We start from the raw sequence: 22,360 nt of genomic DNA, 5'->3' as shown, positions 1-22,360 counted from the left end.
CAGAAGTCCTTTGGGGCAGCAAAGGCTGAGCGGGGGCTTGCTATAAGCAAAGGCTGCGACTTTGGATTGGAGGACTGGCGTTTGGCAAATATTTGTGCTTGGCCAGTTCCTTCCATGGAGGATTTAAAAACAGTTTAGATATTGCGGGTAAAGCAAAACTGATATTTCTGCTGTTAAGCTACAGAAATAAAAGGAAGGTAGATGGACCAGAGCTTCTTAAATTTACTTTGTACAGTATATCTTTCTAAACCAAATCTTCCTTCCTAACCAAATCGTATCCCAAATGCTTTTCGCTAGCAATAAGTTCTTCAAATCATGAATCCTTCCCATTGACAAAGTTCACTAAAGCTGGGAAGAATATACTTTCAGTGTAGCTGGGTGCAAACCTGGAATGGATCTGTTCCAGGATTGAAAACATTTGCTAACAGGAAATCCATTCCAGGTTTGCTGTATCACCCAGAATCACTAATGAAAGTGTATCCTCTCCAGCCTTGGAAAGCTAAAAGAAGTCTTAACTAATTCAAAACTTTTACTTAATTCCCAAAATGCCACATTTTAACTGTGCAAACAGAGAGCTCAATAAAAGTAAAAGTTTCCTCTTATCAGGAAAAAATTCCCATCCTTGGATATTTATTTTGTCCAATAAATGGGTTATATATTTGAATTAAATTAATAAATACCTATTTACAAAAAGTTTATCCTCTTTGTTGTAAATTGTTCTATATAAGGCAGTTAGCATACAATAGCTATTTCTGGTCAGACTTCACAAATTGTTTAAATGTTCTTACCTGGGATAATAAAAAGATGCTTGCTAGGACTTAGTACATTTCCATCCTTCATCCATTTTATTGCAGGTGGTGGAAATCCAGTTACTTCACATGACAAGGAAATGAAATTATTCTCTATGGTAGTAACATTTTCAAAGGAATCCCCTGCAACTTTGGGGGGAACTGCAACAGAAATTGGAAAACAATTACAGAACACATAACATCTTTATAATAAATTACTTGTTCTAGAACTGGTATAGAACTTTTAGAGTCTATTTTCTTCCAAAGGAGGGAAAATGTAACTTTGCCTTAAAACATAAGCTGTTTTTTGTTATCTAATAGGTTTTTTTAAAAAATAAGGCCAACAGATTAACTATATTGTGACTAATATGCAGATCATTAACTCTTCTTCATCCTAATTTTCCAGGTCAAATGACTTTATTATTTGAGCCAGATACAACCAGGCAGGGGCTTGTAATTCTTTTAAAATATATATATATATATTTACCTGATGTCTACTGCATTTGTCATCACTGGGGAAGAACAGATCTGCAAAATCGATTTGCTTTTTACAAATGAAGATATGTTTATGAAAATTAGGCTACTTACATAGCTGTAAATTTAAATTTGCAAGTTTGTTGGAAGGTCCCTGAACAGAGTATTCTTACCAAAATGTTGGGAGGATCAGGAATATCTGTGGTAACGCATCTCAAGTGAATTTATTTTTAAAAACAGCATGTAATTTTTCTGTAAGCCAAATATATGTCCAGGATTTAAATGCCCCCACCATAATTTTGATTTGCTGTTGTTGTTGCAAAGCCCTTGAACATAGTATTTTCACAAAAATTGTTAGGTTAGGGGGCTTACCAGGAATGTATGCCAAGTGAAGAAAAAAAATAACAACACATGTATATTTTTTAAATTAAAAATTAAAGTATTAAAAGTTATTGTTAAAGTATATTAAGAAAAATTAGTTTAAATTTCTCCATTTAGCCTATCACTAGCCATCATTTTCTTGCTCTTTCATGAAATGTAGGTTTTAACCTTCCTAGCGGTAACCCCAAGTGTGACTCGGGGTAGAAAAAAGCTGCTAAAAGCGGTAACACTCGGAGTAGGTAAACCTATGGGAAGGGTAGTAAATACAGCCTTACCTGATCCGCTGGCATCCCGCGTAGTCAATCGACGCGATCCCTGTCTTCTTTCTTCTTCCTCCGGCGTCTTCTGCACACGATGAGTCACCAGGGGGAATTCCCGGTGACGTCAGAGCGTGTGTACGTTGCCGGCAGGGAGGGAAATTCAAAATCCATTTGTATTACATTCAATACAAAATAACTCTATTGAATGCAATACATTGGATTTTTATGTGTAAAAGCAGTACATTGTTTTCATGAACATTTATTTTACACTATAATTCAATAGTATTAGTATAATATTTGTTTAAAATTCAAAAGAAAAAAAAAATTATATATTTGTTTTAATGTATTTAATTTATTATTTTTACATGATTTTGTGTTTCAAACTTTATTATACTCATACTATTATATTATACTGTAAAATAAATTTTCATGAAAAACAATGTACCACTTTTAGACATAAATCCAGACAGAAATGTACCGCTAGGGAGGTTAATACAACAAACCTCATGTGACATACTTATTAGATTATTTGACATATTGTACAATATAAATACTTTTATTGCACTTTACAGGAAATGTTTAGCAAATAGCTTTGATAGCATTGGTTCTGTATGTACCTAAATGGCATATGTTTTTCATAGCACAATTGAAATGGAGAAAGGTTACAAAAAATATACTTACCATTGATGTTCACTTTGAACAGTTTTTGAGCATTTCCTGCTACATTCTCCACAATACAGACATATCGACCGGTATCTGATAGCTCAGTGTTTGAAATCTACAGAAAAAAAAATAAATATAAAATGGGGCAAATTTTTATGATATGACTTGCAATTTTTACAGGCAGTAGACAAAAATTTAACTTCTTATAAACTGACTTGTATGACAAAACACAGCTGATTATAACACATGAATATTTAGGTATGTGCCATAATATGTGAATTAGGAAAAAGTATCTTGCTAATAAAGTCTAAATAAAAGTCTCTATTTTCTGTATCAAGAATACAGCAAAATATCTGGTAATGCACTGGAGCACTATAATATACAAAGTAACATTTAGAATGGAAGTATATTCCTTTGTAGGTCCTACACTTTCTGACACATGTTCAGACTATCGATCCAGTTTAGGGATAAATGTCCTTTTTTTATACAGACCCCAAAAGAATAAGGCATGAAAGTTTAAGTAGGTTGAGCTGGACCTGGTCAGAACTGGAGGTAGAACAACATTAAGGTATAAAGTGTCACTTTTAGCTCTCTTGTGCACCAGTAATTGTTCTGTGAGCAACAGCACACCAATATCACTTGACCTGTTACAGCTATGTAAAAAATAACCCCATCCAGCCAGATGCTATACCACTCATAGGAAAATTATTATATCAGTACAGATGACCTGCTTTACCAAAACTCTTATGGTTTTGCATATCAAATGTCCAGCAACACACCCACCATCATACTATACAGGAAAATGGCTCGCATATTTTAGATTTAGATGGTCTATTTGCCTTCTAGTATCACCAGACAGGAAGGGAGGGGAAATCTGATACAAGGAGACAAAAAAAGATTTGGATTTCTTGCTACCATTGCTTAAGGAAAATCCTGCTGGTTTGACTTACAATAAAAGAAATGTCCTCATTATAAAATTGAGGCGATCCAAGCTGACAAGTTGCATGAAGAGAGATTGGTGATTGTTAGAAACCTTTACTTTTCTTCTATTTGCAAGGTATTTGTAGTAAAATCCAGCTTGCGCTCTATAAATCTAGTATATTTGGGCCTAGGCTTGCTGTATGAAACAGTCTTGCTGCTAGCCATTTTTATATTGCTGTACCATTTGCAGTCAAAAAATGTATGCATTAAAACCCCTTCTGGTACTTTTCATTAGGACATTTTTGCTAGTTTTCCTTCATCAAAGTGTTCTGCTGCTGACCAATTTTACACTGCTGTATTGCTTGTGACCAAATTGACAGTTTCATAGAAAATAGCCAACAAAAGATCAGTTTTAAATCATTTAAGACAGTTGCAGCCTTAGCAAGCTACTGACTTTAACCTGCCAATGGAAGCCTAATACCATTTTCCACTCCCCACTATACTAAATGTGTCCATTGATATTCCTGTATGAAGCAATTCTTGTCACTGTCAGAGCGGTTTCTAACCCTTCCTTACTATTCAGAATTAAAAAATGGATGAAAATACACTTTAAATTTTAATGACATTCTATGATCGATGACAGTTTAACAATCTTCTCATTGGTTAGTTTTCTCAAAATTCTCCAAAAACCAAATTATAAAAATCATGATAAAAAAGTTTTAAAAAATGTAGAAAATACTAATACAAACCTGCAAGTATCTGCCATTGGATAAAATCTGATAGTGTTTTCCTTCTTTAATGACTTGTCCATCCTTTTGCCAGCTTACTGTTGGAGGATGATTACTTTCCGCCTCACAGTCCAACAATACTGTTTGATTTGCCAGGAACGTAACATCCTCTGACAAATTCTCACTATCTCCTTTAAAAGTTGGTGGAGCTAAGTAAAAAAAGTTACATTTTAAAGAATTACATTTAAAAAGAAGTATTCATATAAAAGTTGTACATATACAATTCTGCACTAAAGCTGGTCTCCAGCCAAACCTTTAGTTTTTTTTTTTGGCTCAAGCAAGAAGGGTTAAGAGCTTCTTCCTAGTGGTAACAAATGGTAACAATACTAATGGTAAAAAAAGATTATTTTTTCTGTATGTGACATCTGGTTCAGGAAAAGGCCAAGCTCCCAATTTAACCTATAGTTTTCACAAGGGCAAGAGATCAGGGGAAAATCTGTCTAATGTGGTCACAGATAGGAAGAAAAGCATAGAATAAATATAGCTGCCCTCTCTATCAAATACTTAAAAAATGTTTTAGTAATCCTTAATTTTTATCGGGCTTCCAGAAACTAAATATTCCAGTGTTATAAAATGGATACAAAGAGAAAATGCCTTAAACTGACAGCACTAGAACATGCAATGTGATACATATTTAACATGACCGTAATAGTTACAATGGTTACAGTGGGGTCAGGTTATCTCAGCTCTTCCTTTGAGTGTTTGGAATGTTTTTTATTACTATTAATCTTTCATTTAAATAGCGTGCTCTAACACAACTCACATGTATGCACAAGAAAGCAGAGCATTTAAAAAAATATGCACCATAACCACAGAGTCTATCCAAATGCACCAAAATATGTAAGAAAAAGAATTTGACAAGATTACAGTCATCTAGGTTCCCGACACTTTTGGCCGTTAAAGATGTGTGGCATATGATTTTGTCGATCTTGCTGGGGTTCGACAACTTTAGCCAGAGGGAATGAGCTGAGTATCCCTGTGGTATATGAACAGGTATATGGTGATCCTGGGAGTTCCATAGTGATAGCAAGCAGGGGAATAGGCTTGATTCCCTATGTGACCGCCTGCAAAGAGACAGTTGTTAGGTCTGAGTCCGTCCAGGATGACCTCAGAGTAGCAGGGCATCATAAGTCACTCATCTCTACCTCCCATGAGGAAGCCTTTACCGATAAAACGTGTCAGGCCCCTGGATGACTGCAATCTTGTCAAATTCTTTTTCTAAGGTTTATTGATACATTTAGGAAGACTCTGTCTAGCACCTTCTTGGCACAGTTTCAGCAAACAAGTTTACAACTTTGGCTTTATTTCCTATATGAAAGTAAATGCTCGCACTAGCCAAAAAAGTTTCTTCTGGTCTATTGTCTTGTTTGTTGTTGAACTAACCTAGTGCTGGCACTATATTTCAATTAATACATACAACTATTATTTTTTTATTTATTGCACAACATAAAATGGTGCATTAAAATTTAAAGTATTAGAAAATTTGAGGTGAATTTTTTTAGATCCACATATAGCACAGCAGGGCCACAAAGCAAAAAGATGTTACAAGCAAAACTATTTAAAACAAACAACAATTTTGCAAATAACATCCCATATAAATAAAAACTTTATACCAAAGGTTCATGAAATTAGTGTTTAATACTTACATAGTACTCGCACATTATACTGCAGGGAATCTTCTCCTGCTTCATTTACAGCAACACAATTGTATATTCCAGCATCTTCTATGTGTGCTCTTGCAATCTGTAAACTGTGTCCACCTATAAAAAAATTATATGTATTTTTTATGTGTATACTGGAAAAATTACAAAATTGTACTACTACTAGTTTTCATAAAATGTTAACATTTATTGTGACTGTGATTACAAACACAAAACATTAATAGTGTAAATTTTGACAAGTGGGTGTTTTTCAAGGTGCCCAGACCACATTTATCACTAAAGGTAAATAAAAGAAAAATCTACCTATTCAGACTATATTGCACGATAAAAAAGTAAATGTTTTATATCTTTCTGGCTATTTGTTGCCCCACTCTGGTTTACACAGCAAAGCAAAACTGCAACCATTCCTGGCCTCCCTGCCTCACTGGTTCATTCAGCAACCAGATTGAAGGCCTTCAATTTGCTCACATAAAGACTAATGAACATTTTACATATTTCAGTTCAGATTGAGACTGACCCTGACTACTAAGAGTGTTTGACTCCGCTTCTTAGCCAAAGTTGATTTGAACAAGGTGCCTGTTTAGGCCAGATTTGAGCACTGATTTGTTGAACACCCATCTGTCTCTATTGCATCCATTCTTCACTGTCCCATTTCACATGTCACTTACCACCTTAAAAATTATGTGGATGAAAAAAACACATGTAAAAAAATTACTGCACTTTTAATAGGAATTATTGAAATATGGGGGGTGGTAGTATTATTCTCTAGATATCCTCAAACTTCCAGTCTAATAGACTTAACATGAAGTAAGAGTTGCTTATTATTTATGCCAGTGTGTACAGGATTCCAGGATGGGAGATACATTTCTCCAAGATATAGAGCACGGGCTCTTTAAAACCAGGATGTGCACTTGGGAGAAAAGCCCAGGATAGTGGAAAGCAACCCCAAAAATTGTTTCTGTGTTTTAGCAAATTGGGAATGGGAAGGAAGGCACTGGATGGGCTTTCCCATTTCATCATATGTACATCCCCCAGGTTTTGCCACAGCAGACCACAGGTCTGAAATAGGAGCACAGGTGTGCTAACATGGAGGAGGAAATAGCAGCGGGGAGTACGGAAATCAAGCCTCTGTGGAAACTGTGCTGAAAAGCTATTATTGTTGTTTTTTATCTGTGCTGATTTGAGGTATGGACTCTGATGACTCTGCACCCACTTGTTTCTAACTGATGTAAGCAGTCATTTTGTTTTCATTTATGCTAAAGGAAGCTGTTTTGTTTGGAAACAAAATAAAGAGACTTTGGACAACAAACTTCTCTGTGCACTTGCTGCAAGGGCTGATTCCGCTCCATATTGCAAGTGTCACAATAAAAGATCAACTGGATGGATACCTGGTAATATAAATGCTTTGTCACTTGATGTTAGAAGCTTGCCATCTTTATACCATTTGATAGTAGGTGGTGGGATTGCATTTGTTTCACAATACAAAGTAAATGGATTGTTGATTATGACATCTTTGGTTTCACCACTTCTTTCCGTGATGCTGCTGTCAGAGTTCAACAGGAGGCTAGAAAGTTTTGGGAAGTTTGGAGGCACTGGGAGGACAAAAAGAAGGTTGTTAATAATCTAAGAAGCATTATAAAGGATATCTACAATTACAATAAACACATAAAAGAAGATTGCTTGTTCACTAGAGAGCTTGTTGAAATTGAATTTTCAAAACATATATTATTTATCAGTCTGCTTGCAAATCTGTAGCCTTGGGCGTGTGGTTGGATCACATTTTCTGGATTTACTGACAGGAGCAAAGGACATTCAGTGATTTTACCAAATAACATGTCTAAAAAGAAAATGGGCTGCTTGTGAGAGATTCTTTAATTCATACTTTATGGTGACTTTGACTTTTGTCATCACAAATACTAAATAAAAAAGCATGGCTTGGCAACTAATAACAAACTATACATACTAGATAAAAGAAACTAAAACTAAAACAAACTTTTTTTAGATGCCACAGTCTTAAGGGCACCTGATGCCAAATAAATAAATCAATAAATCCCCAAAAAGGGTTTTAGGAATAGCTTACTTTGTGTCACCCTCCCAAATAGGTTTTTGGTACACAGTAGCCAACTGTACAACCTAAAGTATTATTAGTCATTTATTCCAAACTGTATACAGTTAGGTGAAACCATGAATTCATTGTGGTGGGGCTTGAGACCCAATGAGAAAATGTTAAAGAGAAGGTTTTCGGTGAGGGATAAAGGACACCAAAAAGCCCTCCATTGAATAGGAATGTAGCACACTATATACCAAAAGGTAACTATATGTCTTGTTACACCCACTGTATTGAAATGTGTAATACCCCCCTTTTCTTTCGGATATTAGATGAATTAAGATATGTGAATACCTTTTGAAGAAGTGTGCTATGCACTGATTTGGTCAAAGGGCTTTTTGTTCCTCTATTCGCTTCTCACCATAACCTTCCAGATTAAGCTCTCTTATTTAAATTTATAGAAGTGTTTAAAACATTAAAAGAAGTTTCTAACCTTGTATAATGACATCAAAATCCAGTTCATCTTCTCCAGCAACATTGGAGGCTACACAGGTATAACGTCCTGTATCAGACAATTCCGTTTTATCTACATAGAGCTTATTCCCATTAATTGTCACTGGACTATTAGGATCAATCGGCTGTGTAAAAGTATAGTAAAGATATGTTACTGACTGTAATATTTACATACACAAACAAAACAGAAGAAACAAAAACTCATGAAACTGTAGAAACAATTGATGGCTCACATTTGACCTGGGCTGATTTTTAAGCAAATCTCCTATGCTGAACAGCAGCTGTTTGGTTAACTTACTTTAACTTATGTCAACTGTCAATGGACATTATTCACTCTGGCCTAACACTCACAAAGTGCCTGCAAGCAAAACACCAACATAAACTAAACACCCAGTGACCCTTAATTTTAGATGCAGTAATGGGGGCCACTAAACAATGAACTATACCAGAACCAGACACAGTTGTAATGCTAAATAAAAGCAAAAAGTAATGGACAGTTATCTAGGCAAAAGTTAAGACCAATTTTAGTATTATGTCATTTGTGGGTGTTAAGCCAAACCCAAAGGTGTTAAAATAGAGGTAAGCTTCTCCATTGGTCCACCACTGCATATTCTACAGCAAATAATAAAAAGATTTGCTTTTAAATTTTAAGTTCATATTGCAAGTAATATTCAGTTATGGTGTCTTTCATGTAAATATCATTAACAATTCTTTTCTGTGACCTTTACCTTCTAATTTACTCAAATCGATACCCTTATCCTAAAGTGTTATTATTTTTATATCTTGTAGTAAAGCTTTATTTGGGAAAAATGAGACCACGTGACATGTAGACAGTAGACAATGTCATTTTCATTGATATGAGTGACAGTTATTATTATACTATACCTATTCGATATCTTTTAAGTGATAAATTATGTATCGGGGTTAATTTAATAAAAAATTCAGGCTGTTCACATGTGAAGTATCACCTTTCACTAGATAATTCACTTAGATTAGTAAATGGTCTGAATATTCACAGCCGATCATGTGCAAAGATATCTATGCCTGGATGGTCAAAGTCAACAGAACTTCATCTCATTTATTATGCTAGGTGATATGTCTCTTGCAAAAGAATAATTTACTTTGATATGTGAACAGACTTTACAGTTATAGTAATACAGTTATAGTAATATAAAGTTAGGTATAGTTACAACCACCAATCAAATTTAAATTAAATTTTAAATTTTAAATTTAATTAAAAAAAAAACAGATATATGTCACATATACTGTATATATATATATATGCTTACCAAAACTGTAAGATATACAAAAATCAGATTAATTAGACGTAAAGGAACAGTAAAAGGGAAACTGAAGTGAATGTCACAAACCTGTCCATCTTTGTACCACCTTACTGTAGCCTCTGGGAAAGCCTTCACATTACATTCAAGTGAGATGTTTGTGCCCAATTTAGCTTTCACCTGGTTGGACAAATAACCGGTTGCTCCAAGTTTATCCTTTACAATTTGAGGGGGAGCTGGAAAGAAAAAAAAAGAAATAATTAAAATTAATTTTTTGAACTTACCAAATGCTAAAATGCTGATGACCATTATTTTTAAGACAACATACTGTAAATGTTCACATTATAATGATGTTCGGTCATTCCTGCCTCATTAGCTGCAATGCAGCTCTACTTTCCAAAGCTGTCTTCTTGGGCCTTTAGGATCTGTAGTGTACGCCCTCCTGCATGGGACATAGAAAATATTTAAAAAATGGATATTAACGCATTTTACTATTTTTTAGGACAAAATGTATATAACAGGTCATACTATATAAACTCCTTGCACAAATTTATCCATATTATTCTGAAAGCAGAAGTAAACTGGGGGAAAAAAACTCAATCAATCGTCAATCCCTCCATGGGTTTCTTGGATCGAGTCCCTCCTGGTATCCTCCTTCCCCCAGTGATGGGAGCTGCCATCTTTTTTGCCCCTTTCCCTATGTCACCTGAACTGCGCAGGCGCAAAATCGGCTAATGTAAATGGATAATAGGAGTGCCGATCTCACTGGGCATGCGTGAGAGTGGCGTTTCATTATCCCATTGAAGAGAAATCTCTTTCTGTGAATGCCCGCTTTAAGAACTAAATATACGAACTGAAACAACCAAAAAGCAACTAAGAAAAAGCATCCTGGATTTAGGGTGTTTTTGGTAAAATGAAAGACTTTTTTTAATTTACTAATTTTCTGATATGACAAAATCTACAGCAGATACATTTCTAATTTGCTATAGAAACTTGATATGACACTACTAAATATACGGTAAATATTTTACTTCCCCCAAATCGGCTTTAGACTGTTTTAGGGACCAATGACTAAGCTAGTGACTTAACTATGGATTCTGAAAAGTTCTGCATTGTATATTGACACTTTATGAGTTAATAATAATATTAAACATTATAATAAGGACATTATTAACATTATATTACATTATATAACAGAAATTATTATATTAAGAAAAGAACATTTACCTGGAAGAATTCTGATGTTATCCTTGGAATGGATTTGTTGTCCATCCTTATACCAGGATATGGTGGCTGCGGGATGGGAATGAACTTCACAGGACAGTGATACAGAGCTGTACAGAATTACATTGACATTCTCAGGAGATTCTTTTGATTTAGCACCGGAGATTATTGGTGAAACTGTGAAAAAGAAAGTGTGTTTGAAGGTTGAACTGTTGCATGTGCAAAAAAATTACGTAAAGCTGACTTTCGGGGGTGAAGCTACACAGAGCGACTGCATCTTACACCAGATTCCTGCTACATCCAACATCTAAGCATTCAAGACTGGTGAGGCACAAGGCTTTACTTCCCATGGTGAATAGTTGGCAGGGAGCGGAAGAGTGGAGGGAGAGCCACGAATGAGCAGCTCTCTCCGTGCAGCTCACCTGGAGCCGATGAAGTCTTGCAGGCCACGTGGAGCGTGGTGGCCATCTTTGCAACAGGGTAAGACACAGCCTGCAGCCAACTTCCTCACATGTGAGTAGCTAATTCATTACATTGGTGTTACTGCTACTACTTGAGAATAATGGACTCTTGGTATATATTTTAGGCTATTTCTTGTCTTAAGTCACAATTAGGCCCTTCCCTGTACATCAACTTAGTGAATTGTGGTCACACTCTACCAAATAAATATGGAGCTTTCTAACTAAAGTATAGCTGACTAACGTCTACTCATCATGGATACATTTTTTCACAAACCATTAGCAGACCTCAAAACAAAAACTTGAGTGTGAGGGATCAGGGTCAGGAACTCCACTTTCAGCAGTTAATCCAACACAGATGGTGTCAGAAATGTATTGCCTTATTTGATAAGTAATTTGATGGCCGCCAAAAATCTATAGAAACTACTCTTGCATGATTTTCTCTAACACTCAGCACATGGTTGGAAGATTTGGAGAATGAAAGATCTAATATAGGTCTCATCAACATGCTGGAAACCTACAAGGGTCAGGATCTTCTCCACATTTTGAACTCCCATGACAACTCTTCACACCCCTCTTTCCGATGAGTGAGAAGGACTAGTCTCATTTAAAATTGATCTCATGGCATGTTGTGGGCCTAAACAGTCCTCAGAAATGCAAAAGGGTACTACAACATTTCAAGAAACAAACCCTGACATTGTGGATAGATACATTTTTGCGCAAGTGGAAATTGCAGGGACAGTTTATTCTTTGTGTTCAGCTTATGTCCCTAACACAAACTCTTCCCACTTCTTTACTAGCTTATGCAAAAATATTTTAGAGAGTTCCTAAAAGCAGGGGAAGTTTTAATGCTGTTGTTGACCCCACACTCGAAAGATTCAAACCATTGAGTAAAAGACCTGATGCCTCCAGCTCTGATTTAAAGTGCCAGTCACTGCAAACAACATTGGCTGACACTTGGAGTCTTCTTCACAGTCCCCGAACCAGAAGTCCTCCTCACTAAAGGATCCCTGGGAACTATTAAAACCCCAGGCTCTGATGGATTCTCGGCAGAACACTATAAAATCTTAGCCCAAATAATTAGTCCACTTCTTGCTGAAGTTTATAATGACATCTTGTCCCACCATGCCCCATACCCAGACTTCAGCGAAGCCTACACTACACTAATCCCAAAGCTGGGGAAAATTCCTGATCTACTTGCCTTTTACAGATGCTTTATATCGCTTTAGAATTGGGATTATAAAATTTTCGCAAAAATATTGGAAAACAGATTACAGACTCCCCCCCACTTTGACTAAACATCAGCTTGGATTTGTTCACAACAAACAATCCACCATAAGTATTTGAGCCACCTTTATACCAACAGTACAAGCTGCCCAGCATCCCAACTCCAGGTCCATGCTGTTGAGTTTGAATGTGGTGAAAGCCTTTGATAAAATTGAAATGCTGCTGCTGAATGCTAAATTGTCTTGTAGAGCCTTCAGACAGACATTTTCCTCTTACATACAATAAATTTACCACTGCCCATCTACTAAAATATTTATCAATGGTGACCTATCAGATCCCATAGATAATCTTCAGGGGTACCAGACAAGGATGCACCCTTTCCCCAAAGCAGTCCAATCTAGCCCTATACTGCCTTCTTAGTCTTCTTAAAACTTTACCAGAATTTATGGGCATTAGTGTGGGCACTGACACACTTAAGCTAACAGCTATTGTAGACAATCATCTACTACATATATCTAATCCCGAACATTGTCTAACCCCTATATTGGATTTGATTGCGCAATACAGATTGATATCACTTTAATATCCATAATCCACTTTGGATTGCTACATTTTTAATTTTGACAAATCTAAGGTGATATATTTGACTAAGTATATAAGAAGTATATGATGCAGGGAGAAGATCCCATGTCTAAAAGTCCAGATTACTAAGAACCCCTAAAAAATAGTATTCTCAAAATATATTGCCAATCATTGTGATGGGTGAACAACTTTGCAGGTGGTCTGATTTAACACTCTCCTATGTGGGGAGACTCTGTTTGAATAAAATGATTACATTTCCTAAGCTATTGCACACCCTTCAGACTTTACCCTTGGTGGTGAAAATATTTAGACCTCCAAACCATTTAAAGAATCTTTTGCGAATTCATTGGAGTATTCATGGAGTAGTTATAGAGCCAGACTCAGCCTTTATATTCCCCAACAGCCAACTTAGAAGACTGGTCCAATCCTCCGAGATATTAAATTGTATAATGCAGCAACTGCTTAATGTAACTTGCGTTACATTAAAGATTGGTTCCATGACACCTATTTGTATGCAGAGCCTGCCCTGGACCAACAAACCACCCCTAATTTGAATTAGAAATAAATTATCACACATCTACTCCCCTCTAACCTCTATTTGTTAGCAAATATGGCACAAAATCGAAGGACGACACTTTTTGAGTAGTCATTTATCCTCTTCCTACCCTTCTGGGGAAACCAGGACATTGCTCATTTAACATATTCCTCAATAGTACAGAAATAGCCTGAATTTCAAATTATAACCATCAAATCATTAGTTAACATGAATTCGAAACTCTCTCTCCAATTTGAAGAAGCCTAATACTACTCTGTGAGATTGGTAATGTATATCTTCATGCAATTGCACATTTATACCTCAATTATACTAAAATCTCTGTCTTCAAATGATTGGAAAAACCGCCTTATTGTCTACTTTCAATGTAAAACCCTCCTAAAAGGGCGATCACAGAGATCTACAAAAGGATTAGGATACCCTTAGAATTTACCACTAGTAGAGTAGCCATTGGTAAATAGTCAGACAATTTCACTGCAAAATCCGAAGCAGACATTCTTTGTGAAGAACAGTGTATAAATTTACCCCCACCTTGCCTATCTTATGGGATATAGCCCCTCTTCTCATTGTCCCAAATGTGCACGGGGGCAGGCTGACTTTTTTGGGATTGTCCTAAAAAAAAATTGCTATCTATTGTCACTTTGGTGGCCAAAAAGATTGAGATCTGCTAACCTTGGGGCTTTTTAAAGAAAGGTTGGCTCAAGTATTTTGCATGGCATGGATTGAGGCCTCCTTGGACAGAGGTAAGGGTTCACAAATTCTTTATATGGGATTCATACAGACCCAATGTTACTCCATTAAATAAACTGAACATGCAAACCTTTGAACACACATCATGGAATATTTTGAGAGTGATTGCTAATTTCCCCCTGGTGGTTTTAGAGGATGATAGGAATTGAGGCTCACCATATATTGTCCTCTATTGTCTAAGTACTCTGTCACAGATCCCCGCAAGTCCAGGTCAGCTGTGCCTCCTTCTTGCTCACCCTCCTTGCAGTGCCCTGCTGCCAGCACCATCTCTGCCTCTGGATCCAATGCTCTGCGTGCTTCCTGTTCCAAGTCAGGTGATTCTCTGTCAGCTGCTCCCTTGCCTCAGAGAACCAGAGTATTCCGCCGACTCACTCCCTCTTCTGGCAAACATCTGAAGAACACCTGAAGATTATCTCAGCAACAGCACTCCCTCTGCTGGTGGGACTGATGTCTGCGGCTCACCCTATCCACGCCCATCACCTGACATTCCCTTTTTAAGGAAGTGACCTGGCAACAGGAAGTTTCATGAACAAGGAGTTCCATTGGCTCTGCTTCCAGGTTCCTGTTGTTTGTTTCTACTGTTCCAGATTCTCCATGTACTGATCCCAGCTTGTTTCCTGACTTCTCCAGTTCGCTGCCTGCACTGACTTCCTGCCTGTTTACTGACGAACCTTATTCACTGCCTGCCCTACCTTTTGGCTCGTCTGACTACTTTCCTGGATTCCCCTTTTGCACTACGTTTGGTTCCTGCTTGTTAGCAGTCACCTGCCTTTCCGGGCACAGGGGCCTCAACCTGGCAGTCGCTTGCCGCACAACATCCTCACCTCTAAAGGCTCTGAAGAAGACCGAGCTACTGCATAGACCCTGCGCCCCATACACATGTCCACCCACAGGGTAGGTGACACAGTGGGTCCACCACTTGGCCCTGTGAAGCCGTGACATACTGTTTATAATGATCTCTTTTTGATTTACTGTAAACATCTGTTATCTGTAAGAGCCTCATACATTGCGTTTGTTCATGCTATTGATATTTTATTGTATGTATTGTTTATCCCATGCATATCCTCAAACAAATCTATATTAAAAAAATGAGATAAATGGACATGACGTGTACCTTTACATCTTTTTTTTTCAACAATTATCATTTTCCACGTTTCTTTCTATTAAAATTCATATTTTTTTTTGTAAATCCATGTAAATTAATATCATTAATTAATGTTTAGTTTTTTTTTTTCAATAATAGGCTTACCCATCACAGCAAGACTAAAGCTTCTACTTTTATCCCCTGCTAAATTGGAAACAATGCAAACATATCTTCCTGTGTCTGTTTCCGTGGCATTGATAATTTGAAAGCGTTGGCCTCCATCCTTAATATGATGATGGGTGTCCTCTTGTAATGGCTGCCCATCTTTTAGCCAGGTTATTTGTGGCACAGGATTTCCTAAAGAAAGATGTAAAGTTACCATTGCATGGGGCAGTTCCTCATGTAACTGTCTTTCAACTGTACTGCAACTGAAGAACTTTAATAAACATGCAATGTAGACAATTGGCTAAAAGAATGTAATTATTATTATTATTATTATTATTAGCAAATTACTAGTAAACAGACAAATGCGGGGAACATACTATGTTGCAGTTCAATTTCTACTGATTTTAAGCCAAAATGTACCTTTTTAAGTGATAACGTATGCATTAACTATAAAGATAGCTTAGCTATACCAGGAACACCTTGCCTATCCGTGCCATACGTGTACCAATTAAACAGAACAATATGGAGATCATTTTTAAATATTGCTATTGTCTCACAAGAGTACACAAGACATTTCTAGCTTGGCACAAACCTCCTAAACTGCTCACAATAAATGTGAAAAGACTGAATTCAACTCTACTTTTTTTTAATCTTCTATTTTTGGTTCAGGTAGCAAACACAAAGACTGTTGCAATTATTTCAAACTGGTCAGTTACTGCATGTGTTCTCTGGATAAACTGTAACCTCTACCACATATACATGAGTTTACTCATTTACTGTCACCAATGCAATAGGCATATTTACCAGAGGCTTGTAAATATGATTTTTTTTAAAACAAATTAGTTGTGACTTTAAATATCTTTGTCTTTGTACAGGCTAGGTACATTAAAAGGTCTTTCATTACCTGTTGCTTCACAAGATAGGACGACATCACTTTTCTCTTTCACCTTTACATCTTCCAGAACAGTTCCTGTAAATCTTGGTGGCACTAAAAATAAATGTTTTTTTCTTTCATTAACAGATTTAATGAGGGAAATAAAATATTTCAAAGCATTACATACGTGATATTCCAGTTGCAATAGTCATATTCAATATATAGGCATTTGTCATAACAATAACAACAATACAACACATACCTAACACATTGAGGTTAAACTCTTTATTTTTTATTCCAGCAGCATTGGATACAACACACTGGTAACTTCCAGCATCAAAGAGGGTTGTGTGTACAAACCGTAAGATCATACCACCTGTAACAGAACATATATATGATAGTTATTTAGAGCTCATTAATAAGTATACCAAAATTCTATACATATATTGTTAAATAACGTTTACAATCTAAAAACATTTGTATTTGTCAGGGAGACATTTTTTTGTGGAAATAACACAACATACCTGACATGACTTGGGAAGTATTACTTAGGTGAATGGGCTGACCATCTTTAAGCCATGTTATTTTGGGAGGTGGGATACCGGATACTTCACATGTCAAAGTCACTGGATTTTTTTCAACTACACTTATGTTTTCATTCTCCTCATAGGTTCCCAAAATTCTTGGAGGAACTTAAATCAATAAAGAATACAAAAATAAAAAATGCTTTCATACCCCTAATCATTGAATACAGCTTCTGATAAATAATTTAGTAATGTGCAGTATGGTAATCAATCGCTGATCACCCTTCATAAATATGGTCTAACGAAAGTGGCATTTAGAAAATAAATAGTATGTATAATAATAGTATTTTTGATAATTAGATGCCTTAGTGTCAACATTAAATTTTATCATCTTTCTTTATATTTAGGACCACACTTGAAATCTAGAAATAGATCTATTAAATGTGAAGCAGGGGGTTATACATCATCAGATTACCAACAAAAGAAGTAGTCTGAGGCATTATACCTATGCCTGGGTAAAAATATGAATGCTGTGTGTAGGTAAAATGTGTTCTCTGAATTCCAAAGTTTTGTTTCTGACATTTCTCCTTATACATTTTTAATGTACAATTAATGAAATAATTGGAGAACATTAGTGACAAATACACAGGCCAATTTTATAGGCAATAGTCCATTAATGATGATTTGTCTTATTCAGAACAACATTTTTAACTAAATCAAAAATCTTTAAAGCAACTTCCCCTTTAAACATTAGTATTAGGAATTTATAGACTGTAAATAAAATGGCTACTTACCAAGAACTCTTAAATCATATTTTTTATCAGCTTGCCCAGCTACATTCACTGCTACACATATGTACAGTCCGGAATCTGAGGCCTGCGCTTTTGCTAATTGTAACTGCCTTCCATTCCTGAGGATTTGAAATCCATCTCCATTATTTAAAGGAATCCCATCTCTTAGCCAAGTCAGCATGGGTGCTGGGCTTCCACTAGGATCACATTCCAAGGTAATGTTATTTTCTTCAATTACTAAAACTTCCAAGGGTACGGCTCCACTCCCAGATATACTGGGATGTACTTTGAAAAAAAAAAAAGTTTAGAATTAGGGGTGAGGATTGGTCCATCACCATATCGAGCCTGCAGGGTAATGTACAGATTTCATATTCTGTTTTAGTAAACCCATGCTCATGTTTCAGCAGATGATTTTTTATTTCTTTTTTACAACTAGTTATTTGTAACTTTCTGCCAATCAGTAGGCTGCGGAAACCATTAAAATGTATCATTTTAGACCAGTTTACATAAACATAAATCTGTGTATTTGTGCAGACAAACAGACTTATTCTAAAAGCAATGCCATAGCAGTTTATGGTCATTAGTCTAATCAATGTGGCATACTCCTTATGGTTCCATTCCAGTGTTGCTCAGTAAGCAGTATTCAGTTTGGAAAATAAATATTTATTCATTTATATTACATTTATTTATTCCTCATTTGTTACAAACACATACGTTTATTTATTTAATTACTCATAATGTGATCTTACTTTTACTTTGGAGGTAGACAGTTATTTTACTGCTAAATGCATTTGTTTTGTTATACACAACTTACCATAAACATTCACATTATACTTCTTTGTTGCATTCCCCACTCTGTTGGAGGCCGCACATGTATATGATCCTGCATCTGATTTCATAGCAAATGCAATATGAAGATGTCTACCTCCTGAGAGAAAACGAATCCGACCTTTTGTTTCCGGGATGATTGCCAAATCTGTGAAATAAAATAATATTGATTCTTCTTGCTGTAGACACCTGGATCTTTATAGATATTGAAGTTATAAAAAATCCACTGCACTCTGTCCCATGCTGTTTTATAGTATTTTTATCCCTGCTTCCCAGAATTTTGCAGTTCAAATGTTAATTATTGACATACAGCTATATAAAATCTATTTTAAATCAAGATTACATTTGTCTAAAAGTTGGGATTTTCATGAATGATAAATAAATTTTGTTTTTTTTTAAAAAAAGAGAACAACATAATTAAATAATTAACTTACCTAAATACACTTTTACCCCCACCCACCCACATTACCCATAACGCATTAAGGGGATCAACACAGCTACACGCAATATACTTGTAGCTACAATCTGATATACTGTAATTTTAAGAATACAGCAATATTTACCAAAACCCGACTACCATAATCTGAAAATTAAATAATTTGTGATATAAAATTTAGTAACTCTTTAAAATACCTCCAATTATCTCTAACCCTAACAAGTGTGATCTGTCCTGCCAATATCTTCTCTGAGGATTACAGATTTTGCTCCTCCCTATACTATGAAGAGAAAGGAATGTGTTCGGTAGTACTGTAACACATTTTCCTCCTAGAGTGAGAATGTTGTTCCATAAAATCCATGCAGTAAATATGCATCATACAAAAACAGGTGAATGTGTCCTGGTATGATCACAAAGGCAAAACAAAAAGAAATAGCAAAGATTTTGTAGAGCTTATGAGGTATGTAAAGAAATATCAACCTTTGTCCATTTTGACTAATACCTCGTATTGGGAGTATTAGGTGATATTCACCAAACACTTTAGTTAGTACTTAATCTTAGTACCTTAAATCTGTACTTAGTACCTTAAATCTGTGCTGAAGTAGATATGTTAGCAGATATTGTTGACCATCTTTCTGAAAAAACTATTCACCTGGTAGTCTTTAATTTTGGTACTTTCTGAGTTACAATCATAGGTTTTTTATTTCAACAATGTGTAACAACCATGCAACCGACATTTTCAAGTTTGGCATAAACAGCCTACATATTTTACATGGCAGACCAGAAAATTAGCCTTACTATGTACTCTCACAATGTATGTATTCTCACATTCCATTCTGTATGAATGTAAAATCCTTTCCTTTTCTTTTCATCAGCCATTTGTTCTGATATCAGCTGATCAAGTTCTTGCGGACTTGTGGTAATATTATTTATATAAATAACATAAAAAGTGTAGATATTAAAAGTATTATTTTCATTTCTCAATTTCTAGGGACAATTTGATATGTTGTATTTTATTGCCTCTGAAAGGAAATATTTGATTTTTGAGATCAGTTTTACATAACTTACCTACCAGTACAAAACAAACCAGTAATTAGTAATTTATGCAGCAAATGTTTGTAAAAAGTTGAACAAAACATGGTGTATTTCTGTAAATGTATACTTCAACATGTGGACATACCATTTTTTTTCCAAGTGAGTGATGGAGGTGGAATTCCACTAGAATCACATACAAGGCTTATTAGGGTTCCTTCAATTACTGTAACATCTGATTCTTCATCTGAGTCTTTTATTGTAGGGGCCACTGAAACACAATAGGAGAAAAATGTAATTATTTATATTCTTTAATACCCAGTTATAATACAAAAACAGTGACTTGTTTTCAAATAATTTTGGCAAGAAAAAAGGTGATAAGATAATAAATCTGTGACTTCTATGTGACCTGTAGCTTACCCAAGCTTTTAAATGACTCCTAATAAGGCCCAGGCTACCAATTTCATAATTCTGCCATTTGTTTGATTACTTAGAATATCTGAAATTGATGTTTACTGAATTAAGAATCTGTAGTCTGCTCAACCTTATCTTGAGCTAAACATGTACCAACAGAATAGCATACTGTCCCCAATATTAAAGGAGCTATAGAATCAATACTTAAAGTGGAAATAAGTCTGTGAGTGTGGGCCTGCTTTTGTCACAATGTGTAAATATGCACAGAACACACAGAGAATCTGTAGAAAGCTCAAAACTTTATTGGTCCCAGGTAAAAAAATTATTTGTCAAGGTTAACCAAGGTGATCATAGAACAGTCACCCTTAGATGTATTTTTTTCTACTAGTGCAGTTTTAGGGTTAGGCTCCAGTAGGATCTAGTATCTTAGAATACTTTTTCTGTCTTAGATCATCTGGGACCAATACAGTTTTGAGTTTGACAAAGATTTATGATGTGCAGCCTTACAAATGCTGGAAATGGGATTGGGGTGTGGACATCATGCTGCGCATATACAAAAGTAGTATTTGTAAAAAAAAAAACAATGTTTTTACAAACTCACACACTAAGTACAGCTAAAGCTCAGATAATTGTTATAAATACTAACCTAAAATATTCACATTAAAATTCTTTTGTGTTCTTCCTGCAACATTTACAGCCTCACAAGAATACCTTCCAGTGTCCTTTACTTGAGCATTTTTAATCTGTAAAGCAAAATATTCACAGCAAACAATTAATTGGTTAGGAGCACATAAACATCCAATTCCAGAATTAATACATTAGAACACTGTTGGGTCTATTGATCATTTTTTCCTCTGTCATAGTGATAAAAATGATAAGCAATATTTGTCTGTTATTTCAATCGTACATCATTCCTATTTTACTTCTGCTTTGTACTACCACCTATCAGATTTAAAACCTTTTTGAATGTTGAATGTGGAATCTAGATTAGAAATATACACAGAGCAAACAGAGCACACGGACTTTGTAAACATGACCATGGATAGTTTTATTAAATAGTACGAAAATACTTTCAAGAGTTATAATACTTTTACAAAAGTTCTTTGAGGCAGTTACAGCATGGTTCAGTATCAATCCCTACAGATCCGACTTTCTCCATTGCCAGGCATCCAAAGGAAGCAGGCTTGGAACACCTGATGTGTTTTCAGTGCCATGCCCTCTAAATATACTATATTTGCTATTGTCTGAGCCAGTCTATGTGTGAAGAAGTCAGGTAGAAGGTTACTAGGAGTTACTACCAACAGAACATATGTGACTATAAATAGTATATTTATTCTGAATCATGCTTCTGGTATGGTTGGCTGAGCTTTACAATATTTCTGAATGGAATTATAATTCTGATACACTTTGCTTGCCTGGCACACTTTAAATGAAGAAAAAGTTTTATGTATGTAGATAGGTCAGTATAATAGAAAAGGTAACAAATGTAACACGCACTGATTCTCTATGTTATGCAAACCACAATATTTTGGCATCAACGGCCATTAGGAGCAGTGTATGTAAAGGAATACATTTTATATAATTTTTATTTAAATTGTATATACAGTATAATTGTTAGGACACAAATGCAGTTAATGATGAG

The 22,360-nt window shown here is 35.5% G+C and overlaps 1 protein-coding gene across 1 annotated transcript in view; it reads right to left on the bottom strand.

Moving 5' to 3' along the window:
- HMCN1 (hemicentin 1) overlaps positions 1-22,360 on the bottom strand; it is a 132,611-nt gene that overhangs the window by 52,254 nt on the left and 57,997 nt on the right. Inside the window, 17 exon segments of the mRNA XM_072420118.1 lie at positions 789-950; positions 2,585-2,681; positions 4,237-4,424; positions 5,922-6,035; positions 7,325-7,528; positions 8,477-8,621; positions 9,867-10,012; positions 10,105-10,218; positions 11,004-11,177; positions 15,820-16,011; positions 16,724-16,807; positions 16,956-17,069; positions 17,218-17,385; positions 18,012-18,293; positions 18,823-18,984; positions 20,453-20,575; positions 21,365-21,461. Of these exon segments, the coding sequence (XP_072276219.1) occupies positions 789-950; positions 2,585-2,681; positions 4,237-4,424; positions 5,922-6,035; positions 7,325-7,528; positions 8,477-8,621; positions 9,867-10,012; positions 10,105-10,218; positions 11,004-11,177; positions 15,820-16,011; positions 16,724-16,807; positions 16,956-17,069; positions 17,218-17,385; positions 18,012-18,293; positions 18,823-18,984; positions 20,453-20,575; positions 21,365-21,461 (2,566 nt within the window).

Source organism: Pyxicephalus adspersus, chromosome 8 (assembly GCF_032062135.1).
Source record: "Pyxicephalus adspersus chromosome 8, UCB_Pads_2.0, whole genome shotgun sequence".
NCBI lineage: Eukaryota > Metazoa > Chordata > Amphibia > Anura > Pyxicephalidae > Pyxicephalus > Pyxicephalus adspersus.
This window is presented reverse-complemented; position numbering and strand designations above follow the sequence as displayed.